We start from the raw sequence: 15,377 nt of genomic DNA on the forward strand, positions 1-15,377 counted from the left end.
GTTCTTCAGGATGTCTAAGACCATTTAACACAAATTGGTCTACCCTTTAACAACCTTGTAACACTGTCAATTCAGTTCACATATAAAAAGTGGGGATAAAAATTAAAATTGTGAGTGGTAACTATTCTGTAGTAAGGACAACTGTGATAGCTTCATTTAATTTATTTATTTATTTTCCACCGCTTGATACCAAACTAGGCTTCTGAGTAGTTTATATAGCATGTTTTGAATGTTCCAAGCACTAATTATATGTCATCTCAGTAATGCTTACAGCAACCTTGCAAGGTAGGTTGATATTATATACCACTTGTCAAAGTTATAATGGCAAGACCCTAGAGGATTCTGTATGCTAAATATCTAACAGCATCAATGAGACTGTGGGCTGGTGGGATGAATTTCATTTTTCCTTTCTTCCTTGTGGTGAGACGTGGAAGATTTGGTGTCCCACCACAGTCCTGGCTGCCAATGGCTTGTCCTAAATCCTGCATGCTTGGCTCAGGGAGGGTGGGACTACCTGAACAGTATGGCTGCATTTAATGTCAAAACGCCTGTGCATGGGGCTTCTGCATTTCCCTGTTCTGTAGATTAAGCAAAACGCTTGTCCCCTTTCCCATTATACTCCCATTTCTAGCTTAAAGGTAACCTTTCGGAAAGCTGACCCGCAGCAAATACCACTTACGGGCCTTTTCTTCCTCCAGATCGCTGGACCTCACTGGGCCTTTGCTCCTTGGAGGGGTCCCCAATCTGCCTGAGAACTTTCCAGTGGAGCACAGGGAGTTTGTGGGGTGCATGAGAGATCTGTACATTGACAGTAAACGCATTGACCTGGCTTCCTACATTGCAAACAATGGGACCGCAACAGGTAATGTAAGCTGCTTAACCATGGATGGCTCTCCCAAGCCATGGCTCATTCCTCTCCCATATCATCCTTGCCTTCCATTGCAGTGTTGCAAAGAGCTTGGCTATAGCTGGCTTGATGGTTCAGGGAACCAGGCCATGGCTTTAATTATACCATAGGCTGCACCAGTACCAGCTGGCCCTCTGTTTTGTAGCTCTGGCAAGACTCCTGGAAGAAGAGAAGTTCAGCACTGTATGTTTATTGGCCCTTTGTTTTATCTAACGAACGTGCATGACCATTTGGCTGACGCTACGAGTGTAATACTAATAGGGGCACCTCTGCTTTCTCATTGCCTGGGCAGGATGTGGGCCAGACCCAAACCACTGACCTAATGGGAAAGGCTCTGTATCCTCAGGTCACCATCCCAAATCAGTCTTTCCCACTGTGGATTTCTTGGGGACTTCATACTTGTTGTGCCTAACCAGAAAGGCATTTCCAGAGGGAAAGGTGAGACTTGGAGAGGACCATTCTTGGTGTCTGCTGCAGCTTCCAGACATTGCGAAGAAAGGCAGTGCTTGAAGGACTGAATGAGGAAATTGATGGCATCAGGAGATGTTCCTGCCTATTGTTAATGTTCAACTTTGAGGGCCTCTTATCGTAGTTTAGGAAAGTTGGGAGTTGAAGCCAAAGAAGAAGCTGTTCCAAGTAACATCCTTTGTCTTCATTTGTGCTGTCCATCTGCAATGTCCCCAGGTTGCCATGCCAAGCACTCCTTCTGCGATTCCAACCCCTGCAAGAACAGTGGCACCTGCACTGTGGGCTGGTCTTCCTTCTCCTGCGAATGCCCAGTAGGCTTTGGAGGCAAGGAGTGCAGGCATGGTGAGTGTAACTTTGTGAAATATTCAGGAAGCACATGGAAGGGGTGGCCAGGACTGTCATGGGAGTGCAAGCCAGGAGGTATGGTCAAAACGAAATGCAACACTTCGGCCTTGGAAAGGTTCTATTGGAAGGGGATGTGGGTTCCCAAGGAAAGTAAGGCAAAAATGATAGTATGTTTTGTATCCAGTGTCAAAACATTCTGCCTTATAGAGCACATATGTATATCTAAATGGTGACTTTTCCCTTTAAACTGCACGTGAGTGGTGGTCAGGAAAGAATCAGGCATCAGTTTTGAGGATGTTGAAGAGAAAAGCACAATTTCACAGTGGAACATAGGCTTGACTGAGTCAGGCCACTGGCCCATCTTGCTCAGTATTATCTCACTGACTGGCAGCAACTGTTCAGGATTTCAGACCAAGGTCTCTCCCAGCCCAACTTGGAGATGCACTGGATTGAACCTGGGACCTTCTACATGCAAAGCACATGCTCTAACACTTAGCTAAAATTTTAAAAAAAGCCAGTCCTCAAAAGTTTTTTCAGTCTGTAGAATCATCTAAATTTGCAGTTCTCAGGTGTTTGGCCCAGACCTGCTAGACCTGATATCTGGTCATGTTGCTTGCCTTTTCTCTGCACAGTGTGTCCACTCCTCGGCATTTTAAGTGAGATTAAACCTCCAGCTCCTCTCCCCAGGCCTAATCCAGGGGTATTTCCTTGGCACAAAATGGCACAAAAGTCACCGAAGTGAAGGAAGCATCTCCCGTCATAAGCCTCATCACACTGTTCTGATCTCCAGCATCTGTTATGATACTCCTCTTTTCTTTTCCAGCCATGCATCACCCTCACCATTTCCGTGGCAACAGCATCCTTTTCTGGGACTTCAAGAATGAAGTGAAGATCTCCACCCCCTGGTATATGGGCCTGGCATTCCGGACACGCAAACTGAACGGAGTGCTGCTTCAGGCACATGCTGGCCAGTACACCACCATACTCTGCCAGGTAATGTTCCCAGTACCCACAAGCCTACCATCTGCTTCTGCTCTGTGCTGTGAGCAAATGTTGTGAGAGGTAATCATTCCACTTAAAGCTGTAAAACCAAAGATCATCTAGCCCAAGAGCTGACTGTGACCGTCCACCCTCCAAGCCTCTCTGTTCGGCCTTTGGAAATCTCCCTTGGATCCATCTCTTACCAGCCTCACTCTGAGCTTTCTTGGGTCTTGCTCCCTGGGTAGAATCTGCTCCATTCTAACGCTGCCCTTTCTTTAGCTGGACTCCGGCCTGCTCTCCTTCATGGTGAACAGGGGCTCTGGACGCACCACCAAGCTCCTCCTGGATCAGATGCACTTGAATGATGGGACGTGGCACGACCTCCAGTTACAGCTACAGGATGTCCGGAGTGGCCGAGAGACACGTTACATCATCACCCTCAACCTGGACTTCGGCTTTTACCAGGTGAGCCCTGAGGGTGGGGGCACATTATCCCCAATGGCACAAATGATCCACATTTTGTGAGTCTTCTTCCACCCCTTTGAGTGTTTTTAGCAGAACCTTGTTGCCTGTTTCCTTCTCTCTCTCTCTCTCTCTGACCAATACTAATGGTCTCTTCCTGCCTTATAGCCGAGAGCTTCTTTTTAGAACATGTAGAGAACATGCAAAGTATGAAATGGCTATTGGTTGGGTTTCTTTTCTCAGGACACTGTAGTTGTTGGAAATGAGCTACATGGCCTGAAAGTGAAGCATCTCCATGTTGGGGGAATCCTGGAGTCTGGTAAAGTGCATCATGGTTTGGAGGGTTGCATCCAGGTAAGTTCCGGCAATTTTCCAAATGTCAAACTTCCTCTGCTTTGATTCTGTGACAGGCAGTATTCGCAAATGGGAGATTTAAGAAAACAAAGAAACGCAAAGCCAGAAGCTCACATCCGTACCGTACATTAAAGCATCGCTATACCACTTTTAACAGTCATGGAGAATCCTGGGGACCTTCATTGGTTAAGGGTGCTGGAAACTGAGTATCTGGGAGGTCAGCATCCTTAACAAACTACAGCTCCCAGGATTCTTTGGGGGAAGCCATGACTGTTAAAGTGGTATAAGAGTGCTTTAAATCTATAGTATGGATGTGACACAAGCCACAGATTTTTTCCTTTGCAAGGACTGCCACTCTTTGTGGGCAGAGGGGGGTGGGGCGGCTTTCTATAGGACTCCTTAATAGTTGATAATAAGGGAAGAGAAAACATCAGGAAAGCTTGGCAAAGGCTACTGGGCAATTTTATAGAACAGTCGCTATGACTTGAGAGGCTGGCCAAATTGTCCATTGGCTTTCCTAAAGAGATCCTGTATAATGCCCCTTTCACTTGGCTTTCAGGGAGTACGCCTAGGTGACACAGCCACAGGGATGGCATTACCCAAGCCCAGCAGCACTCTGAACGTGGAAGCAGGATGTACTGTGCCCAACCCTTGTGACTCCAACCCTTGCCCTGCCAACAGTCTGTGCCAGGACAAGTGGCAAAGCTACACTTGCGTCTGCCATCCAGGTAGGAGATGCACAACCCTAACCCTAACCCAGCCAGGTAGGAGATGCACAAGAAACACAGATCCTTCACTTAGCCATGATTTTCACAAGCTGCCCAGTCACTGTGTGTGTGTGGAGGTGTGGGGGGTGTTCTTCCCAATTCAGTGATCAAATAAGCCAAATTTTTCAGCCAAAGGTGTGTAAATCAAGCAGATTTGCACAATCCCTATACCTCAATCATAGCCTTTGGCTTCTTCTGTTGCAGGATTTTCTTTTTGGATGGGTGGGTGAAAGAGAGAATTGATAAGGGCTTGGCGCTGTGATCCACTCCACCTTAATAATCTCGCCGGGTTCAGTTAGAACATTACTTCTAACCTGTCCTTCCAGGTTACTATGGTGCCAACTGCGTTGACGCCTGTCATCTGAACCCCTGCAAGAACAAGTCAGTGTGTCGGCGGAAGCCTGGGGCTCCCCACGGCTATGTCTGCGAATGTGGAGAGAATCACTTTGGGCAATATTGTGAGCACAGGTGAGATCCAGGACTGCTCCCGTACTTCTCATCATCCTACGGGCCTAGGTATAGCTCTTTTCCCTATTCATTTGGTCTCCTCCACTCCAGTCATTAACAGATAGGCCACCGAGGAGAAAACCAGAGAATATCATTCTTTGTGCATCATTTTCTTCCTCCCATTAGAGTTGATTAGCAGCTTACTTTGGACATGGCTAATTAGCAGTGAGGTGATCTGAGCATATCAGTGTGAGATGGGGCAGGCCCACACAATTTGTGACCCACCAAGGCAGGTGGCCGACAGCCCCTACCCGCATTTATGCAATTTGGGGAAGAGAGGGAAAACAAGAAGGCGATCAAGCTCCTGGGAGGCTGATAAAGTTGGCTGTTGTTCTGTGTTGGATGTATAACATCAGGGATCCATCTGACTTCCCCCCCCCCTGCAGGATGGATCAGCAGTGTCCCAAGGGCTGGTGGGGGAATCCAACATGTGGGCCCTGCAACTGCGATGCGGCCAAAGGATTTGACCCAGACTGTAATAAGACCAATGGGCAATGTCGCTGTAAGGTAAGAAAACGGAGCTTTCTTTCTCTCTGTGAAATGTTTTGGGGCTCTGCTCCCCTTAGGCTCTGAGGCAGCAGTTGACTCACTTTGCCCACCACCCACAATATAGCCTTTCAACCCCATTCCTGGCTCTGCAGTGTCATAATGCTTGCACCAAGCTATGGGAATGTAAACCTTGCCTTGATATTCATTCTCATGCATTTCCAGTTTCTGTTCTCAGGTCTCCTTACCCAGTGCAGCATAGCGGTTAGAGTGTTGGACTCAGACCTGAGATGACCAGGGTTCAAATCCCCGCTCAGCCATGAAGCTCCCTGGGTGATTTTAGCCTGGTCAATCTCACTCAGTCTAGCCTACTTCGCAGGATTGTTGTGAGGATAAATGGGTGGTGGGAGGAATCAGAAGAACCATATATATACAAACCTTGAGCCTCTTGGAGGAAAGGCGGGAAATAAATCAATACAAATTGTGTGATTGCTGGGACAATAGAGTATGAGACTCTTAATCTCAGGGTCATGGGTTTGAGCCACACATTGGACAAACGTTTCCTGCATGCAGGAGGTTGGACTAGACGGCCCTTGTGGTCCCTTCCATTTCTATGTTTCTATGCGCCACCTGGCAAGAGTTTTCCATTTCCTTCTCTCAATACCTGTCCCTGCCTGCCTTCTTGCCTGTTATCAACACGTCACCCCTTGACCCGAACCCAATGCTACAGGCTTAGGAATAGTGCTTGAACCAGGCTAGAGACTGTGCTGTTCACTCTGGTGCCTACTAAGCATGGTGGATTGGGAGGACCCTGCATCATCAGACGGCCGAAAGCACTTTGGGAGCACTGGAATGGAGGAAGGATGGCTGGCACAGTGCTGCCAATCCCACCCCCCTACTAACACACCCACCCACTTGTGCAGTGAAGTCTGGCTCTCGCTCAAAAGCAGCTGCCAGGGGCAGGGCAGGGCCCAGCAGCGAAGGAACCTTCTGAGCCCCCGGGACCCTGAACCAGTGTCCCCAAGCTGACCGGCTGCTGGTACCAGGCCTGGGAGGCAGGAACAGCTTATGCGTTTCTGGAACTTGGGTCTCCAGCTACTGTTGGACTCCAACTCCCATCACCCCTGACCACTAGCTAGCAGGACTATTGGGATGGTGGGAGTTGTAGTCTAGCAACAGCCGGGGACCCAAGTTGGAGAAACACTGTGTAGAATCTCCCTGTTCTGACTGACCTGCTGGACTGGGCTGGGCCGGCCTCTGCTTTCTGCTGCCCTAACAGTGCTCCTCTCTTTGTCCCACCAGGCCCTGCTCCCTTTCTCCTGCTTGTTTTGCTGGGCTCCCTTGTGTCAGCCCTCCCTTCTTGCCCACAGTCTTGTTTGCCCTTCGCTCCCCCTGCTGCCCTGCTGCTCTTCCTCCTGCGACCCGGCTCTCTAACCGCCTCCCCTGCCCCTCTCCCTTCTCCCCGCAGGAGTTCCACTACCGCCCCAAAGGGAGCGACACTTGCCTCCCCTGTGACTGCTACCCCATCGGCTCCTCCTCCCGTTCCTGTGACCAGGAAGTGGGCCAGTGCCACTGCAGGCCTGGCGTGATTGGCCGGCAGTGCAACAGCTGCGACAGCCCTTTTGCCGAGGTGACACCCAGCGGGTGCCAGGGTGAGTGCATGTTTCTGAACAGTTCTGAGGGAGCCTCCCATCTCCCCTTTCAAACTGGGGAGATTGCTCCACCTGTAGCTGTCCATTCCTCAGAGCTGGGCAGGCTCTGTCTGTTTTTGCTTCTGGCCCTTTAGGAAGTCCAAATAAATTGCAGAGGGTGGTGGAGTCAGGTGAATGTAATAGCCAATTTGAGGGGAATAGTCATTTCCCCCAATTTTTGGAAAGAGGGATATGTCTCTCCTCTCATTCGCCAATGGCTTTGTCGCAAGTTGATGGGAGAGTAAACTCCGGGTGCTTTAGAAGGGTTGTTCATGAGAGCAGCTTCAGCACTGAAACTTCATGGAAGATGGCAGCTTAAAATGAAAGACAAACATTTCACAGTCCAGTTACAGGTAGGTAGCCGTGTTGGTCTGCCATAGTCAAAACAAAATAGAAAATAAAATAAAAATCCTTCCCGTAGCACCTTAGAGACCAACTAAGTTTGTTCTTGGTATCTGAAGAAGTGTGCATGCATACGAAAGCTCATACCAAGAACAAACTTAGTTGGTCTCTAAGGTGCTACGGGAAGGAATTTTTTTTATTTTTTATTTTGATTTCACAGCACAGGCAACATAGAAAAAAATCTGAACTGGGTCATTACTTTTCTTGTTCCAGGACTAAATGCAAATCATATCGTTCCCAATGAGCCAACCTTCCCACCTTTATGCATTCCTTATTTCAACATAATTAGTTAGCATGGCCATCTTTGAGACATTTATCAGACATAGAGGCTTCCCGGTTGCTGCTGCTCAAGTACTATATGAAATTCTTTTTGCAGAACACAACTCTGCACAGATTCTGTATCACACAACTCAGGTCTACGCTGCAAAGGATTTGGAAGTTGCCCCTCTGGGTCCCTTCAGCAGTTCACAGCCTAATATTTCTTTAATGAGTTGTATCATCCCCCGCAGTAATTTTAGATTTTTCTCACAAGGCCACTGTATGCGCATAAAATCTGCTGCCTCTGTAGTTTTGTGGCCTAGGTTCCTTTTTTGTGCTTTATAAGCTATTAAATACCATTGAAAATTGAAATTTCATTTTAGACAATGTTTTATCTTATTTGATGTTACACTGATCAGTTTTGAGAGTTCTTCAAAGGCCTCCCAGTCTTCATTCGAGGCATTGTGTGGAATAAAACCCCTCCCTTAGATTCCCTGTGACTTACGTTTCTGTGTTTCGCTTCACAGTGCTCTACGATGCATGTCCTAAATCTTTGAGATCTGGGGTGTGGTGGCCTCAAACCAAGTTTGGCTTGACAGCTGTGGTGCCTTGTCCCAAGGGTTCACTGGGTAAGTGTTTCCACTTGCAGGGCGATGACTTTATGGACTGGTTGGATCTGTCCTGTTTGGTTTCAGCAGACCCAAGTCACTGCTAGTCCCCGTTCTTCTAAGGCATATCTTTTCTGTCTTCATTTTTGCAACACTGTCCTAGCTGATTTCTGGGAGCCATTGTTATCAATAAGATTTTGAAGAAATTGGGCCTTCTGGAGTAGGATCAAAGATGTTTGTTGTCCTAGCAATAGACTATTTCTGACAGTAAATAGAAATGTGTTGGTGATGCTGCCAGTGTTCAGGATTTTTGAGTTGGAAGAGACCTTTGGAGATGCTCCAGCCCATTCGCCCGCCCACCCCCCAGCTCAGTGCAGAAATCTCCACAGCATCCCTGTCAGAGAGCCATCCAGCAAGCTGATTTGTAAATATATTGATGTTGCTTTTAACAGGTGGTGGTTGTTTTGCATTGTCTTAGCCTTCTTTTCGCTGTGCTTTCCTTTGTACTTTTGTTGCTGTTCTAGTGTGTTTTACTGCATTTCAATTCTTGTGGTTAGCCACCTTGATCGCCACTGGGTGGAAAGGTAAGAGATGTAGGGTGGAATTCAAAGAGGTGCTAAGGAGATCACTCAGTCAGCACAAGCATTTCTGCTTGCCCAACAAAACAATCTCTCCTCTTCCCACACGTGTGCTGTTTTGGGGAGTGTCCCAACCCTCCTGAGCCAATTTTGGGGTGCACGGATGGCACAGGGGAGAAGAGAGGGAGGAAGCCCCATTGGCACTAGCACAAGTATTTATTTGATCGACAAATAACTACCTCCAGCAAATGAGAGCCAATCATCTCCTGGGGCAACCTGTCCACTAGTAAGCTCTTACCACTAAGAGGTTTCTCCGCATGTTTTTTTAAAAAAGTTTTTTTTATTAAATATTTTCTTGATTTACGAAGGTGTGTGCAATTTCTCTCTCGTATTTTTTCCATGTAACATTTTCACAAATCGGTTTTGGTTGTTGAGACATTAGGAAGAAAAGGGGGAAAGTGGTGGGCGGGATGGGAAGATGGGTGGGGTGGGGTGACAATGTTTCTATTTTCCTTAATATATGTAGGGTTTGGTGTCAGTGTTGTTTGTGTAGGTTCTCTGTTGTTCGCTTGTGCTCCTTTGGCGGTGAGAGAGGTCGGGGTTGGCGTAGGGTGTGATTGTTCATTTGTGATTGGATGTGGTGGTCTTTGGTTTCCTGTGTGAGTGGGGTGGGTGAGTGTTTTTGATCAGGTTAGCCATATTGATTTGTATGCCGTTGGTAGATTTTTGTCATTGTCTTTTTGGGCTGTGTGTGTGATGAAGGGAAACCATACCGGGGTGAAGGTGTCTTCTTCTGTTTGTCCCCGTGTCAGTTTCAGCTTACTGGTTAGTTTTTCTAGTAGGGCTGTTTCCCATACTACTTGGTACCATTGATCCATGCTTACTCCTGACAGGTCTTTCCAGTGTCTGGTTATGATGTTTCTGGCTGCTGAGAGTAGATGGATTATGAGTTCTTTGTGGTGTAAGTGGACATTATTGTCTTGGAAGATGTTTAGTAAGACCAATTCTGGGGTGATTTCTAGCACTTGCTTGGTTACCTTACATATTTCTCGTATGGTTGTTGTCCATACGATTTTGGGGCACTCCCACCACATGTGGAAGTATGTGCCTATGGAGGTGCACCCTCTCCAGCATTTTGGTGAGGTTCCTGGGCGTTAGATTTTCTTGGCGTTAGATACCACCTGTAGGTTAGTTTTAGGGTGAGTTCTTTTCTTTTCGTTGATATGGATTTAAAGGGGGGTTTAAACCACATTCTGGTCCATTGGGTGGGGTTGATTTCGTATCCTATGTCATCCTCCCATTGTTTTTTGATTGTGTCTAGGGGGTTCGTGGTATTCTTGAGTAGTATTTTGTATATTGCGAATACTATCCCTCTGCCGTGTCCCTTTGTCATTAGGATGAGGTTTTCGAAGGTTGTCAGGGGTCTAGTTGCTGCTGGTTTTACTGTTTCTCCTCAAGTTTAATCTGAAATGTGCTACCCTTCCATTCTCACCTATTAGTTCTAACACTGCCTTGTACTACTGCTGTCCTTAGTGGGGGAGTGGGTTGCAGGGCATTGGGTGGTCCCATCCATTCCCACATATAGATGCTCTGATTGAGGCACAGCATTTGGCAGAATGATTTGGGGGGAATGTTGTCTTTCAGGCTCAAGGAGATGGGTTGCCTTGGAATGTTTACAGATTGGAGGTGGGGAGGAGTCAGACCGTTGTTTTGTTTAAGCCATTGCTCGCTTGAATCCAAATACGCTCTTTGGATAAGTTTTGTTGTACCCTAAAAGCAAAGGATCGAAACACACACAGGTGGGGGAACCTTTTGCACAGTTGCCTTTCAGCAGAGACTCTGTCCTGGGAAACTCACAGTGCATTGGCATTGCTTTAGAACTTTTAATGTTGTCCCTTTTCTCTACGTTTCTTTCTCTTCCGCCTGTGCAGGTTTGCGGGGTGCAGGTAAGGCCTATTGCTGTCTCTTTTCCTCCCCTCACCTGCTTTATAAGGGCTGCTTTGTGTGGCTTCTCCATTCCCTGCTTCCTGCTTGAGGCACCGCTGGACCTCACACTTTCCCCATCAGCTGCAAGGGCTGCTGGCACTATTGTTCTTGCCTTGCTTGGCCCTGATTTCCTTGTAATCCTGCCTGACCCTTCAGCTTCTTTGCCTTTCACCAGACACTAACCTGCAGAAAATAGCCTGCAATTTCCCCTTTTTATTTCCCCCCACTCCCTCTGCGCTTGTATAACCTGCTTCCGCTTCTGCTTACTGCCTTGATGTTTTCTTGGGAATTATGAAGAATTCCTCAACCGTCCCTGCCAACCAATGAGTCCTGAAACTGAGAGGTGGAAAGCCGTCTCAGCCATTGGTGTAGTTTCAGGACTTAATAATAATAATGATGACGATGATGACGATGACGATGGAGCATGTGTTGGCAAAGGCTAGTATAAACATAAGAAATTGGCTTGGTTGTTGCCTGCTGTGTTGGCTTTCTTGCTTTCTGCTATTTATTGTTTTGGCCATGCCACGTGTTTTACCAAGTGTGCTCTCAGCAAGGAGATGCAGTCAGTCCTGGCTCACTGGATGAAGATACATAAATACACGTGTTTGCAGACCCTCAGTTGCTGCATTCACCCTTCACTTTTTTAGGTATATGCCAGTGGAGGCTGGTCCATTGGGCAGATGGGACACTCCCCCACCAAACTTTGCCTGCCTCTTAGCCAACCCCCACATAAATGCCTCCTAACTTACAACTAGTTTAGGGGGTGGCACTGGCTGTCAGCATGCTCCTCCTTAGTCTCAGTTTTGCTCTTGTAGCATTCAGCAAGGTTGAGGATGATAGGGACAAAATCAGAGCAGGCTCCATCTATCATTGGCTGTGGTTCCATGTAGTGTTGCCTCCCTGCTTTCCACCCTATCCATCCCAATGGGCACCAGCCTCCATCTGTGTCTGCTTAAATGTCTTAGGTGCACACCTCAAAAAGCAGCCGAGTGTGCCAAAGAAGGGCATTGAATTGTAAAATAAGAGAGTTTGGCTGCATGCAGACTTATCTTCACCTAGGAGCAGGTACATCATTTTCTACTGTGGAGTAAGCTCGGTTTCTACCCAACCTTATAACACCACATGTACAATCTCTGGATTCTAGTTCTTGGGCTTCAGGCAGGCCAACTGCTTTCTTGCTATTGTTGTTTAACCTCAAGAGCCTTGCATGATTAACTGCTCAAACCTTTTCCTTGATGCTTCCCCTCAGTTTTTTACAGGTAGTTTTTTACACCGCTCTGTGAAGGGGTTGGGGACCAGCACAAGGGCCAGACATTCATTGCTGTAATTCTGGCTGCTGCTGAAACTCAGGACAGGTTCCCCCAGATCTTGATTCAGGGAAGATGGTTATATATGTTCAAAAACTGGGTGACTTAGGGAGCAGTCCAGTGTCGGCCATACAGCCTGTCATAATAGCTGGCCCTACAGGCAACAGATGAGGGCCGGACAACCCACCCATCACCCCAATGGACCAGCTGAGCAACACAGGTAGATCTGCAGGGCTCGTGATATCCTAGCCCTTGGAAAGGACTTCCCCAGACTTTCTCCCTGAGAGCGTTTAACAAAAAGTGTGGAGGACTGAGCCTAGAATCTTAAGCTAGCAGAATGGGTAGCCTTCCACTGTGGAAGCTTTAGGGGCTGCCTGGGGCATCTCAGTTGATTGGACTGTGGACACTCTATTCAACAGAGGAGATCTCAGCTCAGATATAGAAGCCCATACTTGCTAAGGAGCAGCATTCATTTGACTCCAGCATTGATTTACGTAATGCCAGCCCTGACACAACTTCATTTCCCCTCCCCATTTGTAAAGCAGCAAAGATGACAGATTCACCTGCCATGCTTTTGAACTATAAGGGATCACAGCTGTTGTTACTTTGCCGATGTCTTTCCCATTCAGGTCTTTGCTGAACACACTTCTAGTGCCACCGGTGAGGATGGCAGATGGCGCAGGTCATGCTGATAATGGTGTCAGTGCTGTTTGTGATATGGAATATAGCATTAAGGATGCCTTAATGCTCCCACTAGATATCTATATCACTTCTGTATAGGTATTGGTAGTGTGGGCCCTCTGGCTTTTTGTGATGCTGGTGACAATTCAAGTGTTCTAGAAAGCTGCATGGCTGTGATTGGTGCCACAAATGGTGGCACCTTGCGCTCCAGTGCAGTGTTCTGTGGCTTAAACACAATTTGGGACTCTCACATTTCTTTGACTTAAAACATGCAAGTCTTTAGCCCTTTGGGTTGCAGAAAAAATTAAAACATGCAGGTGGTGTGTTGGGGCTAAACCAGACATTACGTGCAAACATGTGTACTTTGCCCCAAACATACCTCTCCTCCCCACTGAAAAAATGGCTTGTGATGTGGAGGAGGTGATGTGGAGTGGAGAAACAGTGGAGAAAAGATGGCATTTTTCTGCTCCAAATTGTCCGTGTAAGCCTCTTCCGTCATCTTCCGTTTTTGTCTCTCCAAATTAGACAATTGCCTGTAACATCTGATCTGGCTGTCACTCAGAATCTAAGAGGAATATAGAAAACTGCCTTGCTCTGAGTCTAACCTTTGGCCTATCTAGCTCAGTGTTGTCTGCACTGACAGGCAGCAGCTCTCCAGGATTTCAGACAGGGGGATCTCTTGGCTCTACCTGGCGATGCTGGGAATTGAACTTAAAATCCTCTGCACGCAAAGCAGATGTCCTACCACTGAGCTGTTGCCTTTTCCCAAAAGCGGTTTAGCGAGGGATCCCCACCCCCACTTGTCCTGGGTGTGGATCTTTCATACTTCACTCAGATCCTCATCTCTTCCTTCCTTCTCCCTATGTTTGTACATGCCTCCTACCCTCTAGAGTCCTCCCCAACTTTCCTTATCAAATGTGTCACTGTCAAAGAAGCATCAGTTCTGCAAACATAATTGATAAGGGAATAAAATCTTGCCCCAATCCAGAGAAACCTAGTCATGCTAAAGTCCCATACAACCAGTTGGTCAAACTTACTGGGTGTCTGTATGAGAACTATCCCAGTTTTCTTTTCGTTTTTTTAAATGCAATCTCGGTTTGGAGAGCAGTTGTCCCTCCCAGTAGCACTTGACAAATCATTATCATGATTCAAAACTACCTCCCCTCGTTTGATCGGGTCTGCAGGCGTACAGTGAGAGATGGTTCATTCTCAGGAGTGCACAAGGCAAAAAACAGAAAAGACTGCATTCAGCCAGAGGCTGATAATGAGCTATATTAGCTTGGCCAATACAATTTTAATTCTACATCAGTTCTGATTTGCTGTAGCTGTGCATTGATCCTTCCTTGTGGAGTCGTCTCAAGTGACTCTTACGGTAGTCTAGAAAGTCTTACAAATCAGAAATTGTTTTTGAGCTTGATAAGGATTTGTACAACATAATATTTACTCCTCTCCTTCAAAAGCTTTTATCTATTTGTCCATTCATGGGGTAACTGAAATATCATGTGATGTGCTAGATACATGACAGAGAATCTGTGACTGATGAGTTCTCCCAGGCCCAGCTTGAAAACAATTAACCCCAGCATTTGGGGGGACTCTCACAAAATTCAAATTTGAGAATGTGAAATCAGGGTGGTGACCTTAGCAAAGGGCTCGTAGATGCTAATGTAGGGTCTGTGCAGCCTCCTCTGAATCCGTTCCCTCACTGATGCTGGTGTTCTGTGTTGGTGGTATTGCCAATGCTTCGTTCAGTGAGCCTGACCTGGCATGATGCTGTTGCCCTGACAATCTCTTAGTGGGAGGCAGCAGCAACAGCAGGGAATGTGCTCCTCAGTCACTCGTTTCTTAACTTAAGCATTCTTCCTTCTCTTAGGTGCAGCAGTTCGGCACTGCAATGAGGAAAGAGGCTGGTTGGAACCCGATCTCTTCAACTGCACATCACCTGCCTTCAAGGAGCTCTCAGCATTGGTAACCCTCTCTGTCTGTCTGTCTGTCTGTCTGTCTGTATCCCGTCTGGGTGGGCTTTGCTTGGCTCACAGTTGTATTTCTGAGCTGCATAAGCAACACAGTATCTGTGCAAAGCCTACACTGACTGCCCTAGTATATCTGCACAGCAGATAATGTGTGTTACGGGCTGCACACATACAGCCTGCTTCAGAATGAATGTTGTCAGCAGTGCATGGCTTCTCTCCCAAGTGTTGTTGTTGGTGTTTTTTTTTTTTTTAAAAAAATAATTTTTATTGCATTTTCAAATTATAACAACGAATTTTCCACAAATCTTAATTGAACAATTTATATATCCATATTTCTCCCCTCCCCCCTCTTTGGCTTCCCCCCATATTTCCGTATTTTATTAAACAAATTCTATACCCTGCTGATTTTACCTCTTATATAGTTGTGAAAGTTTAGTCAAAACCTGCCAATGGGTCCAAATCTTTATGCTGTCTTTTTATATAGTTTGTAAATGGTTCCCACTCCTTTTTGAAACCGATGTTGTCTCTCTCATGTATCCTCTCTGTCAGCTTAGCCTGTTCCACGTAGTCCATAAGTTTGGCTTGCCATTCTTCCTTTGTTGGCGTTTTCTCTGTTTTC

The 15,377-nt window shown here is 46.8% G+C and overlaps 1 protein-coding gene across 5 annotated transcripts in view; it reads left to right on the plus strand.

Annotated features, from left to right (window-relative positions):
• CELSR3 (cadherin EGF LAG seven-pass G-type receptor 3) overlaps positions 1 to 15,377 on the plus strand; it is an 84,479-nt gene that overhangs the window by 50,561 nt on the left and 18,541 nt on the right. For 3 of the 5 annotated variants that reach the window (XR_004426020.1, XM_033141011.1, XM_033141013.1), the window contains exons 7-18: positions 699 to 862; positions 1,592 to 1,717; positions 2,544 to 2,713; positions 2,981 to 3,166; positions 3,407 to 3,517; positions 4,077 to 4,245; positions 4,611 to 4,752; positions 5,178 to 5,298; positions 6,746 to 6,929; positions 8,156 to 8,257; positions 10,746 to 10,760; positions 14,659 to 14,753. Coding sequence is in view for 4 of the 5 variants with exons in the window: in XM_033141011.1 (XP_032996902.1) it covers positions 699 to 862; positions 1,592 to 1,717; positions 2,544 to 2,713; positions 2,981 to 3,166; positions 3,407 to 3,517; positions 4,077 to 4,245; positions 4,611 to 4,752; positions 5,178 to 5,298; positions 6,746 to 6,929; positions 8,156 to 8,257; positions 10,746 to 10,760; positions 14,659 to 14,753 (1,585 nt within the window). In the remaining variant the exon portion in view is untranslated. The remainder of the gene's footprint in view (positions 1 to 698; positions 863 to 1,591; positions 1,718 to 2,543; positions 2,714 to 2,980; positions 3,167 to 3,406; positions 3,518 to 4,076; positions 4,246 to 4,610; positions 4,753 to 5,177; positions 5,299 to 6,745; positions 6,930 to 8,155; positions 8,258 to 10,745; positions 10,761 to 14,658; positions 14,754 to 15,377) is intronic. The other 2 variants (XM_033141012.1, XM_033141014.1) reach the window with 1 other exon arrangement.

Source organism: Lacerta agilis, chromosome 2 (genome assembly GCF_009819535.1).
Source record: "Lacerta agilis isolate rLacAgi1 chromosome 2, rLacAgi1.pri, whole genome shotgun sequence".
NCBI classification, from domain to species: domain Eukaryota; kingdom Metazoa; phylum Chordata; class Lepidosauria; order Squamata; family Lacertidae; genus Lacerta; species Lacerta agilis.